Here is a 21,544-nt window from a genome sequence, read left to right as displayed (position 1 = left end):
TGCTCGGATCTTTGAGACTTTTTATTTTGAAATAAGGAGAGATTCACAGGAAGTTGCCCTTCACCCAATCTCCCGCACTGATTATATCACACATAATTGTAGTACCATATAAAGCCCAGAAAATTGACATAGGTACGATGTGTGTGTATAGTTGTATTTTTTATTACACGTATAGATTTGTGTGACCACCACCACAATCAAGATAAAAAACTATTCCGTCACCACAAAGATCTCCCTGGTGTATCCCTCTGTAGTCACACCCACCCTGCCCTCCACCACCATCCCTAACCTCTGGCAACCATTAATTTGTTCTCCCATCTCTATAATCTTGTACTTTAAAAACTACAGTTCCCTTATCAAAATGAATTGGCACCTCCAGCTTTCACAGAATCTCAGGCTCGAAGGAGTGACTTCTCCAGCCCAATTCCGCGCCTCCCCCACTCCGGCCCCTGTGCCCAAATTCTCTCTCTAGTCCTTCCAAACATCCATCCAGCCATTACAACGTGCAAATCAGAACCTTCTCCAGGATCCTGAGGTATGTGATATAAATATTTAGAGCAAGAACATCGTTTCCTCCTACAAAATTATAATTATCGAAACTCTTACCCTTAGATTAAATATTACAAAAACCTCACTCGTGCTGATTTTCCCCTCACAAGCTGTTCTATCCCAAGCAAGCATCTCCTTTTTCCATTCTTTGACCTAGTGAGAGGGAGGAGGTGCAGGAGGCCTGGAAGGCTCACAGAAAATTCCAGAAATCCCTTCCTTACCGATAGGTTAAATCGTCTGGCCTCCAGCAGTTGGGGCCTTTCAGATGTAAGTGGCGCATGTGTGGAATTTATTTCTCATCTGATGGTGACTGTGTTATCTCCATCATATCTACAAGTCATCCCCAGGGAGATAATCTGAACTGGAGCCCAACCGCCCTGGAGCCCAACTCCCCAGGACTCACTTGTGGTGGGTCAGAGAGCTTCGCAGGGCGCTCCATAGCCTGGAACATTAGAAACTCATGACTCAAAATCATGCTAAGACCAGAAGGGGCTAGCAGAAGTCAAGCCATGGGGCTTCAATGGCTAGGATTAACTTGGATCCCCCGCCTCCTCTCCCCTGGACTGTTTTGAAATCTTTCCACTTTGCACAAACTGAACTTGCTCTTCACAAGGAGCACCTTGTTCTCCTCCCCCAGAGAGCAGCGCATACACAAATCCAGACTCAGACCCATTAGGATGTGCCCTTTAGAAGAGATGACTTCAAAAAGGTAGAGGTGGGGAGGGCACCTGATTGGGGGGCCAGGAGGCACTGCAAGCTGATGAATACCTTCCTCCTTCTTGAAGTATGGCCAACAGTACCTTAGCTTCCCGCTTTCTGAGTGGGGGGCTCCTGCCTTCCAGAACATTCTGCACTTCCCCTTAGGTGAGGAGAGTATGAGCAGCGAGGGAGGGAAGGAGAGACGACAGCTAGCGGTGTGCCCCACCCCAAGTGCCATTGCTCTGGGTCCCCGTCGCAAGGCTGGTGGCCTGCAGTATGCATGGTGAATGCAGCTATTCGCGGCTCAGTGTTTGCCCCTTCGCCAAATAACCTGCGTGTGTGATTTGTCATTTCCAAAGTGAGAACATATCTCCAACTGCTTTAATAATCCTGACATGTGCTGAGCTGCTTTGGTTTTTAGAGGGTAATTTCTGTGGTTCCTCTTGGGCTATTTCTTCAACCTGTGGTAGCTGGATAGACCACAGGGCCAGTTCCTGGTTGGGAAGCTGCTCACGGCTCTGCCCCTTGCTCGCTGGGAGGCCTCCTGCCGGGAGGAAGGTAACTTCAACCCTCCGGGCCTCAGTTTCCTCGTTGACAAAAGAGGGATAAATAACGACTGCCCTCCTAACCTGACAAAGGAGGTCATTTAGATAAACACAGTAGCAGCATCTTTGTGCAAGTTTCAGAGGGAAAATGTAGTGGTCAAAACATTCAAATACAGTGTTAAAAATATTGTTTAAGATGCCTGGGTGGCTCAGTCGTTAAGCTTCTGCCTTCGGCTCAGGTCATGATCCCGGGGACCTGGGATTGAGCTCCCAGCTCAGCAGGGAGCCTGCTTCTCCCTCTCCCACTCCCCCTGCTTGTCTAGCTGTGTCTCTCTCTGTCAAATAAATAAATACAATCTTTAAAAAAATACATTGTTTTAAAATGTTCTTCGATGTTTAGAAAAACATATTTTTTTTGTAATACAAATGGTTACTTTTTTTACTACTTTTTTTCTTTTAATTCCAGTATAGTTAACATACAGTGTTATATGAGTTTCAGGTGTACAATATAGTGATTCAACAAGTCTATACATGACTCAGTGCTCATCATGATAAGTGTCCTCTCTTAGTCTCCATCACGTAGTCCACCCAGCCCTCCACCCACCTCCCCGCTGGTAACCATCAGTTCGTTCTCTATAGTTAAGAGTCTGTTTCTTGACTTCTCTCTCTCTTTTTTTCCTTTGCTCATTTGTTTCTTAGATTCCACATATGAGTGAAATCCCATGGTATTTGTCCTTCTCTGACTGACTTATTTCACTTAGCATTACACTCTCTGGCTCCATCCATGTTGTTACAAGTGGCAAGATTTCATTCTTGTTATGGCTGAAGAATATTCCATTGTATATATATATATACCACATCTTTATCCATTCGTCTGTTGATGGGTATTTGGGCTGCTTCTGTAATGTAGCTATTGTAAATAATGCTGCCATAAACATAGGGGTGCACGGATCCCTTTGAATGAGTGTTTTTGTATTTGGGGAGGAAATACCCAGGAGTGCAACTACTATATTATAGGGTAGTTCTATTTTTAATTTTTTGAGGAACCTCCATACTGTTTTTCATAATGGCTGCACCAGTTTGTATTCCCACCAACAGTGCACGAGGGTTCCTTTTTCTCCACATCCTCGCCAACACCTGTTGTTTCTTGTGGTTTTGATTTTAGCCATTCTGACCTGTGTGAGGTGATAACTCGTAGTTATGATTTGCATTTCCCTGATGATGAGTGATGTTGAGCATCTTTTCGTGTGTCTGTTGACCATCTGTAGGTCTTCTTCAGAGAAGTATCTGTTCATGTCTTCTGCCCATATTTTAATTGGATTATTTGTTTCTTGGGGTGTTAAGTTGTATAAGTTCTTTATATATTTTGGATACTAACCCTTTATCAGATATGTCATTTGCAAATATTTTCTCTGATTCAGTAGGTTGTCTTTTAGTTTTATTGACTGTTTCCTTTGCTGAGCAGAAGCTTTTTATTTTGATGCAGTCCCAATCCTTTATTTTTGTTTTTGTTTCCCTTGCCTCAGGAGACATATCTAGAAGGGTGTTGCTACAACCAATGTCAGAGAAATTATTGCTCGTGCTCTCTTCTAGGATTTTTATGATTTCATGTCTCACATTTAGATCCCTAATCAAATTTGAGTTTATTTTTGTGTATGGTGGAAGAAAGTGGTCCAGTTTCATTCTTTTGCATGTAGCTGTTTGTATTCACCAGTTTGTATTCAACACCATTTGTTGAAGAGATTATCTTTTCCCCATTGCATATTCTCTCCTTTCTCGAAGATTGACCATATAATTATGGGCTTATTTCTGCGTTTTCTATTCTGTTCCATTGATCTATGTGCCTGTTTTTGTGTCAGTACCATACTATTTTGATGACTATAGCTTTGTAATAGAACTTGAAGTCTGGAATTATGATACCTCCAGTTTTTTTCTTTTTCAAGATTACTTTGGCTATTTGGGGTCTTTTGTGGGAGCTTTTCCCCTAAGGTCAGGAACAAGACAAGGATGTCCACTTTCACCACTTTTATTCAACATAGTACTGGAAGTCCCAGCTACAGAAATCAAACAGCAAAAAGAAATAAAACGCATCCAAATTGGTAAGGAAGAAGTAAAACTTTCACTATTTGCAGATGACATGATACTCTATATATAGAAAACCCTAAAGACTTCACCAAATGCTAGAACTGATAAATGAATTCACTAATGTCACAGGATACAGAACCAATGTACAGAAATCTGTGGCATTTCTATACACTAATAATGAAGCAGCAGAAAGAGAAATTAAGAAAACAATCCCATTTACAATTGCACCAAAAATAATAAAATACCCAGGGATAAACTTAACCAAAGAGGTGAAAGACCTATGCTCTGAAAACTATAAAACACTGATGAAAGAAATTGAAGAGGATACAAAGAAATGGAAAGACATTCCATGCTCATGGACTGGAAGAACAAATATTGTTAAAATGTCTCTACCACCCAAAGCAACCTACAGATTTAATGCAATCCCTATCAAAATGCCAACAGCATTTCTCACAGAGCTAGAACAATCCTAAGTTTTCTATGGAACCACAAAAGATCCCAAATAGCCAAAGCAATCTTGAAATAGAAAAACATTCTTAAGGGACACCTGGGTGTCTCAGTCGGTGAAGCATCTGCCTTCGGCTCAGGTCATGACCCCAGGGTCCTGGGATCGAGTCCCACATCGGGCTCCCTGCTCAGTGGGGAGCCTGCTTCTCCCTCTCCCTCTGCCCCTCCCCCTGCTTGTGCTCTCTCTCTGACAAATAAATAAATAAAATCTTAAAAAAATTCTTAAAATAACTCTTAGTCTTATCTATTTTACCTTAGGCCTGGTTTTTTGGCCTATTTGGACTCAATTCTTACTATTCATTATATTTTTTAGCATGAGGGTGAGGTTGGCTATAAAATATTATGAAATCGTTAGAATGTGGGGTTAAAAAAAAAGAGCGTGGGATAAAGTGATCCTAATACTAGGAATCCGATCTCATGCATAAAGACAGTTGGCTTTGTTAAGCCGGTATGCTTACCACTTTTCAGAAAGATTGACTGTTGCCCAACAGCGAGATGTGCCCAGGTCATTGGGTTGTAAAGTACAAAGTCAATCAGAATCACCCCTGTGGCGTCTATCAGCAGGCCAGTTTGCATGCCTCTTCACCTGGCCTTCTTTTGTGAGAGCAGATTGCCCTGAACTGGATCCCGGGGGCTTTGAGCTGAGAGCTTCATCAGGTTCCTGCTACCAGCTAATTAATCATCAAATCACCTCACTGCAAAACCAAGTAGCCATGCTGATCCATTAATGCAGGTCCCCAGAGTCATTAGGACAGCTGAAAGAGGAGGAAATGGACTGATCTCCTCCCGGGATTACAGGGGAGAAGCTCCTAAAATCTGATGAGTCCCTGCAAACCTGGCGGTATAATCCAGGAATGATGCTTTTCCTGCCTTTTCCTGTAATATTCCTTTGAAAAAGCTACTCAGCAAACAAAAGGGCCTGTGGCCTTGCCCAGCAGTGCTCAGCCACTGAGGGGTCCCCCTTGCGTGTAAGCCACGCTCTTGCACAGAGCTAAAGGCTCAGACCACCCAGCTGGTTGGAAAGTGAAAACGCAGTCAATGATCTACCCTTTCCGGCCATGCGATGTCAAACCCGTCTGGCTGATAAACCGCGTTGCCCAGCTGTTCAGGTCTATAACCTATCTTCCCTTCCTTCTGGGAGAGCTTGTGGTTGCAGTTTGGTTCATATTTGGGTCAAAGGTCACTGTCAAGAGGGAGGAGCTTTGTTTGATAATTGCTCCAGTTTTTTTTTTCCTGAAATATTGAGCTGTCTACATGATGCCATAATAATGGATGGAAAAGTGAAAAGGTCTTTCAGTGGAGTAAGCGATCACTTGCGTGATAGCAGACGGTTTGGTTTTCTGTTGCTGTTGTTGTTGCCAAGACGGCTGGTTGGTGTGTGTTGTGTAAACACATACTCTTTTTTTTTTTTTTTTTACTGAGTTGCCCCAAAAGTGAACTCCCTAGTGGGGAGCCTGCATGATATTAAGTGGTAAAATCATCAACTGTAAAGCCAGATGGACCAAAATGTATTTGCTGTGAGATCTTGGGAAGGCTGAATAATATCTCTGAGCCTCAGTTATCTCATCCGTAAATTGGGCAAGATAATATCTGCCTTCAAGTGTTGTTGCAGGATGGTTAGGAGGCTATTTTAAGTGTCTACCTTGGGTCAGGCAGTCAGTATTTCTTAACTTTTAATGCACATACAGATCACGCGGGGATCTCGTTAAACTGCTGACTCTGATTCAGTAGGTCAGGGGTGGGGCGGGAGGTTCTTCATTGCCAATTCCCTCCCAGCTGATACCCATGCTGCTGGTCCACGGACCATACTTGGAGTAGCAAGTAGGTCATTTGCAAAGCGCCTAGCACAGTTAGTGATTAATACATGATCACCCCACAATAATTCAACCAACTCACTTAAAAATTACTGAGAAGGCATTTCCTCAAAGTTGTTTTTTTTTTTCTGGGGCGCCTGGGTGGCTCAGTCGGTTAAGCGTCTGCCTTCGGCTCAGGTCATGATCTCAGGGTCCTGGGATCGAGTCCCACATCGGGCTCCCTGCTCGGCGGGGTGTCTGCTTCTCCCTCTCCCTCTGCCCTCCCCTGTGCGTGCTCTCTCTGTCTCAAATAAAATAAAATTTTTTTAAAAAAATTCCTTTTTCCTCAAATGTAATACCGGTCTGCCTCTAGCTATGTTCCCATAGCCTTTGCAAAATGGCTGTTTGAGATTGGCCGTGGTTGGTCATTTCTGAAGGCAGGTAATGGGTACGTGGGAGGGGTTCATTATACTACTCTCTCTTCCTTTGTACATGTTTAACATTTTCCAAAATACATTTATTAAATTAAAAAAAGAAAACCCCAACAGAAGATTTTTAGGGCAGTAATACTCTTTTGTATGATACTGTAATGGTGGGTCATGTCACTATACATCTGTCCAAACCCACAGAAAATACATCACGAGTGAACCCTAATATAAACAATGGACTTTGAGTGATAATGACCTGTCAGTGTAGGTTCATCCATTGTAACAAATGCCCAGCTGGGGGATATGGATAGTAGAGAGGCTATGGGGGCAGGGGATAGGTGGGAACTCTCGGTACTTTCTGTTCAAGTTTGCTGTGCACCCAGAACTGTTCTAAACAGTAGAGTCTATTAAGAAAAACCACACAGAGCACCTGGGTGGCTCAGATGGTTAAGCGTCTGCCTTCAGCTCAGGTCATGATCTCAGGGTCCTGGGATCGAGTCCCGCATCAGGCTCCCTGCTCCTTGGGAGCCTGCTTCTCCCTCTGCCTCTCTCTCTCTCTCTCTGTCTCTCATGAATAAATAAATAAAATCTTAAAAAAAAAAAAAAGAAAGAAAAACCACACAAACAAACAAAAAACACCTGTTCCCTAACAGCCTGAGAACAGCGGGAGATACAGGTTACCTGGTAGAGTGATTACCTCCAAAAACATGTTCATTAGAAGAGAGAAAGCTTTCATTTTGATTCTGCAAATAAATCCATTCCTAACCTTGCCTTCTGTGACCTATGATTACATAAAAATTTTTCTCTGCCGTGGTGGACTAAAATCCGTCCACATCCTCATCAAATCACTTATTCTTTTCACTTTGTTGAATCAGGGCTTCCCTCCACCTACCTGGATCACGTCCTGAGCTGCGCAGCTCGTGTGTTCATTAAGCCAGTGATTCACAAAGCAAGGGCCAAGCTAATTGGAAAATGCATTTGGTGAGCTGGACATTGCCCATTGAACTGGGCCCAGTTTTTATTAGGCACTGAGCTGACATAGCTCAGGATAGGTGTCATTAAATCTTTGGACATCTTTTGATTAACCAAGTGACAGGGGGGCAAATCAGAAAGAAAGAAAATGAACAAAATAAGGAAAGGGCCAGCTTGAGCTTGGTCCATTTGCCATTCTTTTTTCTCTTGGTTCTATAAAGCCTCTCTAAACCAGTGTCCTAATTGATTCCTCTCTTTTCTGCCTATGACTTTACTTAAAGGGTCTTTGATGTGGTAACTGGACGAGGCCTCATCCCAGTAGCCTGTAGCTGGGTCAACGCTTTCTGACTCTGTTTGGTATTTAATCCTGGAGAGTAATGTTCCGCTCTGGTATGTTGTTTATCACTTCCAGATTATAGGTGTAGCAAATATTTTCCTAATGAAATAATCACGAACTTGGCATTCTCCTGCTGACATAACACAGCCAGGCTCTGCGGGGCTCTCCATCCCAATCTTCTAGTGGAACTGCGGGGTCCCACCTCCACCGCACGCCCTCCGATGTCCTTTGGGTCCGTTTTGAATTGTTCCCTTTGTGTTCTCTCAAAATGTCAGGGCTTTCGGTGCTACTGGCAGTCTTCAGTCTTTTTCATAATAACAGAGTTTTGAAATGTCAGCGTTCTGTTTCCGTGTGCGTGTTGAAACCCGTGGGTGTCTCCTGGGCGGCTGCCCTGTCGCCGATCCGCTCAAGTGTTCCCCGAGTGAAAACATCCAGGAGAGACGCTCGTCTCCAGAATCCCTTCTAGAAACCTGAAACTTGACAGGCTGCCTTTGTCCAGCTCCTTTTGAAGTTAACTTGGGTGGCAGAATTGTGCAGGCCTCACGATTTCTCGAGGGGACAGAAACACCTGCAGCGACAGATAATTACAGCGCCTGCCATGCGTCTTGCCGTGCATTTCCTGTTTGCTGGCTGCTTTCGGGATGATTCATATTTGCTTGCACGGTGACAACTATTTCTTTACCCTGTTCCTGATGAAACTTTGCCATACCTGGGGCCCTTGGGGAGGCTGGTTCTTCCCTCAGCAGCCCACGTTCGGCCCCTGGAATCATGGCAGGGCAAAGGGCTTTCTTTGTGGCACACGGGAAATAATGGCCCGTCCCTCGTCCCTCGGAGTCTCGACCATCTCCCTGGAAAGTGCTTTAAAGCCACCTGCCTCACCTCGCGGCACATTCACCCTTGCCTTTGCTTGCGGGCCCAGCCCCTCCCTGGGTGGGACTCCAGCGCAGCCTTGAAGGGGGGACCGCAAATCCACGTGGCGCCGACACGCACCGGACCTGTGATCCCTTGCCGGTCACCCAGCTCTTGAGGGTGAGAGCCTGTCCACATGTGACAGGGTTCAAATGAAAGGGAAGGCCTTAAGTGAGTTGAATTAAGTAATCTCTAATAGGGAAGATCCAACTGCTTGATGATTCTGGGAATCTACTTGAGAAACTCATGGGGAGGGGGCGTCCTTTTACAAAATGGGGCAATTAGACACTTCGGAGAGGAGGAAAGCTGCCTAGGAGAGACACTGGTTACAAATTTAGTCTTTGATATGAAATACTGCTACTGAGTCATCAACAATAAACCCCTTCCAAGATTATAAGGGGATAAATTCTCCCGTACTGTTATCTAGCACCTTTATGGTTTCTTTTTTTTTACATTTAAGTTGTTGATCCATTTAGAGTTTATCCTGGTAGCATGCATCAGTCCAACTTCAATTTGTTCTAGATGGCTATTCAGTTGTTTTCATGCCATTTATTGACCAGTATATTGTTTTTCTGTTTTGAGAGGACACCTCTAGCATATACTAAATTCCCAGATGCCTTTGGGTCTATTTCTGTACTTTCAATTCTTTTCCATTGGTCTATTCATGGGCCAAGGCCACAGTTAGAATTATTGGGGTTATATAAATGTTTTAATTTCTGGAAGAATTTCTCCCATTAATCTTCTTTTGAAGAGTTTTCTTAGCTGTGCTTATTTCTCCATATGAATCTAGAATCAACTTGTCTAGGTTAAGAAAAGACACCAAAACTCTTGGTATTCTTATTGGAACCATATTAAATTTATATAACTTAGAAACAATGGAGGGGCCCCTGGGGGGCGCTCAGTCAGTTGAGTGTCTGACTCGATCTTAGCTCAGATCTTTTTTTTTTAAAGATTTTATTTGTCAGAGAGAGAGAGAGAGAGCACAAGCAGGGGATGCGGCAGGCAGAGGGAGAAGCAGGCTCCCCGCGGAGCAAGGAACCTGATGCAGGATTCGATCCCAGGACCCCGAGATCATGACCTGAGCCGAAGGCAGAAGCTTAACTGATTGAGCCACCCAGGCATCCCTCAGCTCAGGTCCTGATCTCAGGGTCGTTTGAGTTCAAGCCCCATGTTGGGTTCCACATTGGGTGTGGAGCCTACCTTAAAAAAAAAAAAAAAAACCTATTAGGGGCGCCTGGGTGGCTCAGTCCTTAAGCATCTGCCTTCGGCTCAGGTCATGGTCCCAGGGTCCTGGGATCGAGCCCCGCATCGGGCTCCCTGCTCCGCGGGAAGCCTGCTTCTCCCTCTCCCACTCCCCCTGCTTGTGTTCCCTCTCTCGCTGTGTCTCTCTCTGTCAAATAAATAAAATCTTAAAAAAAAAAACTATTAAAAAAGAAACAAGGGAAATTTTAATGATGTCAAGACTGTATGTCCAAGAACAGTAAGATGTCTTTCCATTTGCTCAAGTCTAGTTTTCTGTTTACCGAAAGTCTTATAGTGTCTCATAAAAAATTTTGAACTTTAAATTTAAACCTAGGGTTTTTGAATTTTTTTTGCGACCACAAATGGATTATCCTTCAAACTGGTGTCTGTGTGTATGTATGTAAATATGATCTGTAACCTTGGAATGATCTGGGGTTTTCTAGGATTCAAAATCCAGAAGTCATCAAAGATTCATAAATTCGACTACCCCCAGATTAAGTTTTCCATGGTAAACATACTATAAGCGGAGTCAAGAGAAAAATGAGAAGCTAGAAGGAAGTCTTTGCAACTCATTATCACAAAATGCTCCTACAAGCCAAGAACAACCCACCCACCAGAGAGCAGGGGGTGGGGGAACAGAGGATATGAACAAATAGCTCTATGAAGAGGTGGCCCACCTCACTTTGGAGTTAATAAAGAAAGTACGCTGAGATGCCACTTCTCATCCATCAGATGAGCAAAACACACGGCTGCTGGGACGGTGGGAGAACAGACACTTCTCGGGCAGTGCTGGTAAAACCGGTCAGGAGGGAACTGGCTAAGTGAATTATGCTACACGCCACACAAGAAAACACTCGGCAGCTATTAGGAAAAAGAATGAGGATCCCCTTTAGCTACTGATCCAGAAAATTCTCCTGGATATAGTGTCAAGTGGAAAAGAGCTAGGTGTTTGCAACGATGTGGATGGAACTGGAGGGTATGATGCTAAGCGAAATAAGTCCATCAGACAAAGATAAGTATCATATGATCTCACTGATATGAGGAATTTGAGAAACAAGACAGAGGATCATAGGGGAAGGGAGGGAAAAATGAAACAAGATGAAACCAGAGAGGGAGACAAACCACAAGAGACTCTTAATCACAGGACACAAAACTGAGGGTTGCTGGAGAGGAGGGGGATGGGGGGATGGGGTAACTGGGGGATGGGCATTAAGGAGGGCCCGGGAGGTAATGAGCACTGGGTGTTATGTAAGACTGATGAATCACTGACCTCTACCTGAAACCAATAATACATTATATGTTAATTAAAAAAAAAAAAGAGGGGCGCCTGGGTGGCTCAGCCGTTGAGCGTCTGCCTTCGGCTCAGGTCATGATCTCCAGGTCCTGGGATCGAGCCCCGCATCGGGCTCCCTGCTCAGCGGGGAGTCTGCTTCTCCCTCTCCCTCTGCCTCTCCCCACTGCTCCTACTCTCTCTCTCTCTCTCTCTGTCTCAAATAAATAAATTAAAAAAAAAAATTCTAAAAAAAAAAAGCTGGGTACAGTATATAGAATAAGCTACCATTTACATATAAAACCATAAAAATGAAAATATGTATTTAGATAAAGAAACAATGGAACCATATTTAAACCAACAACAGTGGTCACTTGAAAGGATCTGAGTGGACAGGGAAGGCAGTGATTTTTTTTACTGTACACCTTTTTATTTTTTTATTTTTATTTTTTTTAAAGACTTTATTTATTTGAGAGAGAGAGAATGAGAGAGAGCACATAAGAGGGGGGAGGGTCGGAGGGAGAAGCAGACTCCCTGCAGAGCAGGGAGCCCGATGCGGGACTCGATCCAGGGACTCCAGGATCATGACCTGAGCCGAAGGCAGTCGCTTAACCAACTGAGCCACCCAGGCGCCCACACCTTTTTATTTTTTAAAAAAGTCATCTCTACGCCCAACATGGGGCTCAAACTCAGGCGCCCCGGTATACCTTTTTATAGTTGACTTTGGAAGCACGTGACTATTACCTATTCAAAAATTTAAACAAATTAATTCCCCTGGTAAAATAAGAAACTTAAGACATTTTAGCTCATATATTTCACTTCTTATTTTTCCTGTTTAACTCACAGGAATAGGAGACAGCTCTAGGAAACAGGAGACTAAAACGGAGTTCCTCAGCGGTAACCAGAATAAAATGTGTACGTCAGTGTGAAACTCAGGCCTCCATTTCCATTTATTTTTTTAAAGTAATTTGTCCTTTACAATGTGTCATCTCATACACACACGCGCGCGCGCACACACACACATACATGGGAGGGCTTGAAAGGGACAGAGAAACAAGAATAACCTCCAAACATAATTTTTTTTAACAAAGTTTAAAATAAATTACATTTCTGTCTTCTCAGTCATTACATAATGTACAGACATGATCCATTTAATGATTTAGCTTTCCCAAATTGTTAAACAATGAGGATTTTCTATTAAAGAGGATATGTAAAAGCTTTCACTTTAGAAGCAAAGTACTATTTCCTGCAAAAACCAACCTCGGGCATACATTTTGTGGTTATGTATATTCCTTGGGAAGACTACAGTAGCAGTGCAGAAGTTCATTCTATAAAAAGATGTGAAAGATGATTTTCAAGAGACTCAATGCATTGTGCTCTCAGATAAAAATCCTAAGTCAAAAGATCAGTTATTATGACAATAACAGTTAAAACTGCATATATATGTTAAAGATCAGAAGAAGCTATAAAGAAATGTAAATATTTGTGCTTTGGGGACTTTTTTTTTTTTGGTAAAGTTGTTTTAATAAATAGAAACTTAAAAAATGTCTCAGTGACTGATATAAAATAGACACATATCAAGGATTTCCTATACTTGGCTTAGAGTTTAAAGGTGAAAAACATCTCTACATACACCACCCGGCATCTGGTAATCCCAGTCCAGGCTAGTTGCTGACAGTCAGGCAAGGGGTTAGGAAGAAATGATAAAGTGATTTTTTCTCCTCCTATTAACATAAAGCATGATCCAGAGGTAAAGCCAGGGTGAACCAAATAACTAAACAAATGCCTACCTTCCTTTCAAATTCTTAGACCAAATAGAGAAGTCATGCTACTTCTAGGAGTGTCAAAGAAAACCCTAGAACTACCTATCCTGTAGTTCACCATATGAATTAAATATGTCTGGTCTTCTGGGAGATCCTAGGACAGGATAAGCATGATCCCTCCATACTTTATGCTTTTTCTTTTTTTTTTACCCTCCACACATTAACTGTAAGACTTATTTTTAAAAACACCATGGCAACTGTTTATAATGACAGAGGACAAGGTATCGTTTACATAGTAACACTGCTGTTTGTAGTTAGGGAAATAAATGTCATTTCATGTTTAGGCTGGTCAGTTTGCTCTTTCAGGCCTTTCACTTGGAAGGACATATAACCTTAAGAATCAAAGTGAATTAGAAAAAAAAAATGAGAAAATAGATGTTTTAGTTAAAGTCTTTTGCACAACAGCTTTAGATATAAAAAGAATTTCTTCAAATAATTCCCTAGGTGTCACTCAGAAGCATCCTTGCTGTCTGTAACATAATGTATTGGAGTCCTTCCAATAAAATTATAGAGTAATTTAAAATATATATTATACTTTTGCAATTGTCGTAAATCATTCAATAGTTTGTAGCATGTTAATGGAGTGAAAGAGAGATAAAAGGCAGTCCACATTCATATTTGCAAGATAAATTTACTTCAGAAGTCAACTGAATTCCTTGCTCATGTTCTAAGTATAGCCATTGTGATAAGACCTGAAAGAAAAAAATTGGAGAACAGTTAAAGCCATGCATTTTACAAAGTCTTCCATTCAATAAGCAATTGTTTAGATCTCAATGAGCAAATAAAATACAGCACATAGACAGGCACTCTACCAAGAATCCAAAGTCAGTTTGAATTTAGTTGATATTATACAGAAGAAATCCAATTTACAGCAATGGGCAGTCACTGGATAGATTTAATTAAATCACTAATGTCTGGCCATAGCTAATTTTTTAACCATCAACTATACCTCCCACTTTATCCAGTCCCATCAGCTATAAGAATAGCAGTAAAGCCAGCCAAGTTCATCAACAAAAACAGGTCGAGCCTATTTGTATCCCAGGGCTCTAGGACCACAAAGAGACAGAAGCACAATATTCCTGCCGGGCTTGTCTCTTTTGAAGAGACTCCATACATGAAACCATAAACATTTAATAATGTAAGAATATGCTCAGTCCTAAGTAAGTGGTTAAAAAAAAAAAAGTGGTGAGTGATAAAGTACAGAGAGGGAGAACAATCCCGTAGGACCTGGGCAGGTCAGAAAAGATGCCCCGAAAGGTAAAGCTGAAATAAGCCTAAGAGATGGACAGGAATGATAAAGAACAAGGAGATCAGCAGGCATTTCAGGTGTGGGGACGGCAAAGCGAGGACCAAGAGGCTGACCAGACTCTTCGATGAGCTTTTCAGGACTAACCTCACAGGCTGTGATCAAGGATTTATACAGGCGATCAGCTGGATGAGACTGGCTCAAAAGAGGTCTCAGGACGGAGAGCCTCGGATGCCCAACTACGGAGTCCTACTTCTTTCTCTGGGCTGTGGGGAGTCCTTGACGGCTCCCGGGTAGGGAGTGGCGGGGGTGAAACCAAAGCAGAATGGAAATCCATCTGACAGCAATGCAATGGGGGCATTTGGGGGGTTAAAATAACGGGTTGCGGGGGCAGGAATAGGAAGAGAAGGGACACAGATAGAAGGCAGGAAGCCAAATTGAGAAGACAATTTTGAAACTTAAAGGGAGCACAGGGGCGCCTGGGTGGCTCAGTCGGTTAAGCGTCTGCCTTCGGCTCAGGTCATGATCCCGGGGTCCTGGATTGAGCCCCACGTCAGGCTCCCTGCTCAGCGGAGAGCCTGCTTCTCCCCCTCCCTCTGCCCGTCCCCCCTGCTCGTGCACGCCGTCAAATAAGTAAAATCTTTAAAAAGATAAAAATAAAAAAAGAGAGCATACCAAGGAGTACTGAGAGAATAGTGAAAGAGTTGGCCTCTCGGAAGAGGTGACAGGAGACTATGAAGACAGCCGTGACTGGATCCCTAATCCCTGACACGTGGCAGGGACTGAGGAACTGTTTGTTCAGTTAAACTAATTATAAGATTTCAAGCCAGGATGACTGAAAGAATGATTTAACGGAAATCTGGGAACTGGTTTAAAGAGAAAGGTTCACAGTGTTAAACAAGGCTGCATTGTTCACCTTTATCACTGTATGCACTTTGTCTAAGGGTTTCCCTGGGATCAGTTCCTAGAAGTAGAAATGCTGGATGGGGCAATATACACATCTTACATTTTAGGCCTGTTTTATACCATCTCAAGTCAGCAAAATGAAAACAACTGAATACAGCATTAGGTGCCGGATCAATCAGCTACAAAGAACTCATCGTCGAGGCGCCTGGCTGGCTTAGTCAATAAAGCATGGGACTCTCGATCTTGGGGTTGTGAGTTTGAGCCCCCACGCGCGTAAAGAGGACTTACATCAACTTAAAGAGGAAAATAAAAAAGAACGAAATGTAAGCCAAAACATTAAATCTTAAAATGCACTTTACCTCCTCAACACATGCTTTTGAAGCTATCTTACCTGTTTTTCTATTAAAACAAAAAAATTTAAAGCAGCACCAGCCCCATGGCCCTTACACATCTAAGGCCGCCGCCACCACCGGACACACACACACCCCACGCGCAGCTTTAGCACTTACCTAAGACATAAGCGGCCACTAGCTTCTGATTCACACTTAAGTGGAGGTAGAGGGGCACCAGTGATCCCGCATCCCCCAGTGTGGGAAGCATCAAAGCTGCAATGCACACCACTCCCAGGAAGACAGTTAGGAAGCTAGGTCCCGAGGACACAGCTCTGTTCTCTGTAAAAAGACAACACTTCCTGAGCTTGCTTCTAAAAATGCCCCAAGACCAAAGTTCATTCGCATAGACGGTCTACCACTCACCAGGATGCTGGTTTTGTCTTACTTCTCTCTTTGCCCATCATTTCCATGCCATAGGGACGTATCTGCTGGACTTATCTGGAAGCCCATAATGTCTCTGAGTCGTTACAGAAATGGAGTGTTGAAACGGCATTGTGAGGTAGTAAGTTCCTACTGAGGGGTCACCATCCTTACCCACCCCCGCCTCACCCTAATGAGTAGAAAGTGGTCAAGCATGCATCGTCTGTATGTGTTTATAAAATACACCAACAGAATTTTTAAAGAATGGGCTAGAAATAGAAATTGAAGTTCTGATATTTTCTTCCTGTACCCCAATGGATGGCTTGTGTCTCTTACTCCATTCTGGAGCCCACTGCCTTCTGAGAGTATCTTAGGTAGACAGGTTTGGTCCTCATAACTGTAGCATCCTGCTACCATTTTTGAAAACAGTAAAAGCAGCAGAAAAGCACTACATGAGTGTTTTAAAGCTACCTGTGGGGGCGCCCAGGGGGGCTCAGCTCAGTCGGTGAAGCGTCTGCCTTCAGCTGTCATGATCCCGGGGCCCTAGGATCGAACCCTGCGTCAGGCTCCCTGCTCAGCAGGCAGTCTGCTTCTGCTTCTCCCTCTCCCTCTGCCCCTCTCCCCCCTGCTCGTGCTCTCTCCCTCTCCCTCTCTCCATAAAATCTTAAAAAAAAAAAAAAAAAAAAGCTACCTGTGAAAATTCTTGTCCCCTGCTCTATTCCATTTACAGCAAAGGAGGAAGCAGAAACAATACCTGGCAAGTATTATGCTACATGAAATAAACCAGTCACAGCAGGACAAATACTGCATGACTGCACTTACATGAGGTATCTAAAACACAGTCCAACTCAGAATCAGAGAGTAGAACGGTGGTTACCATTGGGGGTGTGTTTAAAATGGGAGTTACTGGGGCGCCTGGGTGGCTCAGTCGGTTAAACGTCTGCCTTCGGCTCGGGTCATGATCCCGGGGTCCTGGGATCGAGCCCCGCGTCGGGCTCCCTGCTCAGAGGGGAGCCTGCTTCGCCCTCTGCCTCTGCTTCTGCCCCCCTCCTCCTTGCTCATGTTCTCTCTCTCTAATAAATGGAATCTTAAAAAAATAAAATAAAATCTTTAAAAAAAATAAAAAATAAATGGGAGTTACTAATCACGGGCATAATGTCTCAAGCAAGCAAGATGAATAAGTTCTGGAGCTCTACTGTACAACATTGTGCCTACAGTGAACAACACTGTATTGTACACTTAAACATTTGTGAGTTAAGTGTTCTTACTTCAATAAAAGAAAATTTAAAAAACATTAGCAGTGCTTGCTGTATGTGTGCAATATTCATACCCATATTTTTAAGAAACCCGGTAACAACATATTCTGTCATAGAGCTTTTCCCACCACCCTTCTTTCATTAAAAGGAATAGCCAACAGCAACACAATCTTGTGTTTTATTAATGAAATAACACTGTTCATTTTATTATTAAATGCAGCTTTTCTAAATTATTAATACCTTAGCTGTTGTGCGAAGTTTAATTGAGCCTTGCCAAAGCCAGACAGGTGGAAACAAATTCAAATTTTATAGTGATTATTGCTTGAGACGAAACAACAGCATAAATACCTAAAAACAAGTCTTCTTTTTAGTTAGTAAATGAAGTATCTTTGTATTTATATTTGCTGCAGAGATAAGCTTTCAAGGCAAACATTTATTTAGGACTACTACACCGCTGGCTGAAAACCCACAATAAAGATAATTTCAAGGAATTCTTAGTATTTAGAGAAATTCCAAAGACATTTGCATAGATGCTTGCAATTTTTCAAAGTGGAAATGGCTTTTCTTCTGATACTACAGGATTGTTGTAAAAATTTTATAGAGCTATAGAAAACATAAAGGTTCCTGATCAGTCTCACCCTCCTAGAGAGAACACTGTTAACAGCTTGGTACAGATCCTTTCAGAGTTTATAAACACCCACATAAACATGAAAAAAAAATTTTTTTTAACATAAATGAGATCATAATATGCATACTGTTCTATAACTGTTTTTTCCTCTCCGAAATATATATATGAGCCTCATTCTATGTCAACGTATAAGCATCTGTCATTCTATCAGATCCTTGGAAATAAATGTCTGCCTGGCATCCCATCTTATGAATATTCATAATTTAATCCAATCCCCAATTGATGGACTTTTAGGTCATTTTCAATCTTTTATTATTATAAACAATAATAAAGAGTCTAATTTTCTTAAGCCAGAGGGCACGGACTCAAAACATTGCACAGACATAGCGGTTCATTAGCAATGTAATTAAGACAAACCCACCAAGACGCAGCTGCATCTTTTCAAAACATCTTTTTAATCACCTGGGCTTTGGTATTTTGTTCAAGTATGCTTTGTGGGTTTCTCTTAAATTTCTGTTAAATGAAAAAAAAATATATATATATATATATAAATGTACTTATGCACATAGACAAGGTCTGGAAAAGAACACGGAACACTTATGTAAGCAGATTTGTTAAGTGTGTGGGATTGTAGGTGCTGTTTTCCTTTATGAATTTGTTACTGCTATGTCTTTTATAGTAGAATCAGCTCGAGAAGAAATTTCTCATTTTCCTGCCTTTCGATACACTTATAAGAACACATTTATAAAATCTACATCTTTCGCGATCTAGCCTCTGCCCATTTTCCGGCTGGTCCACAGAGCCTCACAACACTGCTGCACTTGCGGTATGTCTGATAGTCATTTCTCTAAGCTAAACATGTGCAAAAATAATGACATTTCAAAACCTCCCCCCAAACAATCTCGATTCGTTTCAACATTTTAGTTCAGAGACACTTAATGAAAAACCATAGAATTTTACATACTGGAAACCACATGTAATTTACTATTCATTTAATAAACAGAAGTGAAAAATATCACTTTGTCCACATGGACTAAATCAGGCACCATTATACACTATTAAAGAAGAAAACTTTCCTCAGTTTCCTACCACGTTATTAGGAACGTGGGGGGAACTCCTTGCAAACCGGACATGTCGGCCAGGACTTCATACGGGGCTCTACCGTGTCGCTCCTTGCTCTGAAGAGTGGCAAGAGCCATGGAAACCTTGTGAGACAAAGCAAACCAATCCAACAGACCCCACTGGATGAGAAGTCCAGCCCTCGTAGTGAAACCCATGCACACACTACTCTGTGCCGGGCACTCTGCTCGTGGCCGAGGACATGAGAGTTAACTAGACAAATAAGGTGCTTGTCTTCATTGGGCTTCCTGACATGGATGGCTTAGAGAGGTTTTTTTTCCCAAAACAGAAATCACCTCCTTTCTTTATCTACTTTGATTTTACAATTAGAAGAATTCTCTAATATGCTTCAGATACCAAAGGTTCACTGTCCAGGGAAAATAAGAATAAAATGCTCAATTAATACACACTGTAATTATTTAGCCTTTTAGGATGATTTTCACTTGAATTCTAGTAAGTTTTAAAATAAAGGGAAAAAATATAAAACTTGTAATCCTTATTATTTGGGGGGGCTATTAAACTGGTCTGTTAAATACAGAAATGAGCCGATGGCCATTTTCCTTTAAATTATGAATTGAACATCAAAAACCAAATAGTCATTATATGACTTTTCTTATTCTAGAGGAGGTATCTCCAAGGGGGAATCTTGCATTACCATAAACATGTATAAGTCAACTTCACAATACTGATCGGAGATCAAAGTGACATTTACCAGAGGCTCTCTTTCAGCTTCGAAAGATGAAAATCTGGTCCTATCGGTCAATAACAGTTGCTGAGAAGAAGCAACCTACTGGCTTCTACCTAGTCCCTAGTCTCGGTGTCACCAGAAAACCTGGGCACTCCGTACATGGAGAAGACTCTTGCCCACAGTAAATCAAAGAGGCATTACTCCCTGTGTTATCCAAATAAACACTCTAAGCTCTAAGATGAACAAACTGATAGGGACCTGTGAATTAATGTAATGACAAGTAGATTTGTTTTTAATTCCTCATAGACAATGTTGCAATTTCAAGGACAGCTGCTATCACATTCATATATCACTATCAAAAAGTTTCCATGTTTTTCTATGGAAAATTTTATCTTCCTCCTCTTATAATGGGGTTGGAAGGAGATAATGAGACGTTAAGAGGGAGGAAGAATGACGTCCAAAGAGTTGAATATGAGGATAGTGTCAATGTTGAAAGAATATATCATAACACTTCTGAATATCTAAGCTGGAAGGAAATGAGGAATGGAGAGGGATTCAATTAATAGCCCACAGGGGATATTATAATCTACTTAGTTTAATTAACTTCAACTTTAATGAGATTTTTTTTTTTTTTCAAAATAATATGAACAGCGCACCAAGCTTGGCCTATTGCCAAACACAATCTCTCTCCTTCTTCAAACTAATTAAATGAGAAAGGATACGGGAAAGTCACAGAAACAAAAGTATATAATTGCCAAATTGTGCTAGCCTTCGAAAGTACAGGGGGGCTGCATTCTCGGGTCGACACATTTCAGAGGCGATAGCAACACTCGGCCTCTCCTTACAGCCTCGGCAGCCAAGAGCTTCTCTCCTCATTTCAAGTCCAGCTCTAGGCCTCTTGCTCGATTTTTCGGTACCTGATCTCTAGTTCGGTTCCGTTCTGAAGTAGTTAATTAGGTGGAAAGTGGCAGATCATTTTTCTAGTAATGATTCTTAGCTCCCTGATGACTTTTTCCAGTTAGAAATGCGTTAAGAGCGCCAACGGGCTTTAAAAGCAACCCCAAAACTACCTGGTTGAAAGGACTGCTCAAAAAATAAACTTTCGGTTAAATGTTCCTTTATCCTTTTTTCCTCTTCTTCCTTTTGTTGTTCTTTTGCAGATGGGAGAAGAATAGCCACAACCTCTTTCCTTCCTAAAGCCTTCCTCTGGCTTTGCTCGGAAACTTGAAAGCGGAACTTGTCTTTTACGCCATAGTGACAGGATTGAACATCTCTATGACGAATCACACTGAAAACATTAAAAAATAAATGCTGTTTAGGTTTCTGGGGGCCTGTCAAACAGAATTCAGCCTGAGATTTCATACAGGAGAACATTAACTAACTGTAACCAAATGTTCAAATACAGAAAGTTGCTAATGACGCTTTAAAAAAAAAAAAAAAAGCCACAGCATAACCCAAAAGGAAATGGGTGATTCTAAAATATTTGATGAAAACACATACTCTACAACACCGAATAAAAGTCTGAAGTAAAAGAACGATAGGGGGCGCCTGGGTGGCTCAGTTGGTTAAGCGACTGCCTTCGGCTCAGGTCATGATCCTGGAGTCCCTGGATCGAGTCCCACATCGGGCTCCCTGCTTGGCAGGGAGTCTGCTTCTCCCTCTGACCCTCCTCCCTCTCATGCTCTCTGTCTCTCATTCTCTCTGTCTCTCATTCTCTCTGTCTCAAATAAATAAATAAAATCTTTAAAAAAAATAAAAATAAAAAATAAAAGAACGATAGGTAAAGGAAA

General features: G+C 42.1%; 1 protein-coding gene across 1 annotated transcript in view; it reads right to left on the bottom strand.

The window, feature by feature from the left end:
* Positions 1-12,262: 12,262 nt before the first annotated feature.
* The window catches only part of MOSPD1 (motile sperm domain containing 1), a 23,367-nt gene continuing 14,085 nt past the window's right edge, over positions 12,263-21,544 (bottom strand). Inside the window, exons 4-6 of the mRNA XM_006741245.3 lie at positions 20,825-21,042; positions 15,821-15,982; positions 12,263-13,851 (exon numbers count right to left, since the gene is read on the bottom strand). Coding sequence (XP_006741308.1) covers positions 13,820-13,851; positions 15,821-15,982; positions 20,825-21,042 — 412 coding nt within the window. The 3' untranslated portion in view covers positions 12,263-13,819. The remainder of the gene's footprint in view (positions 13,852-15,820; positions 15,983-20,824; positions 21,043-21,544) is intronic.

This window comes from Leptonychotes weddellii, chromosome X (assembly GCF_054177405.1).
Source record: "Leptonychotes weddellii isolate Sample4059 chromosome X, ASM5417740v2, whole genome shotgun sequence".
In the NCBI taxonomy this organism is placed as follows: Eukaryota; Metazoa; Chordata; class Mammalia; order Carnivora; family Phocidae; genus Leptonychotes; species Leptonychotes weddellii.
The sequence above is the reverse complement of the archived record's forward strand: the minus strand, read 5'-3'. Positions and strand labels throughout refer to the sequence as shown.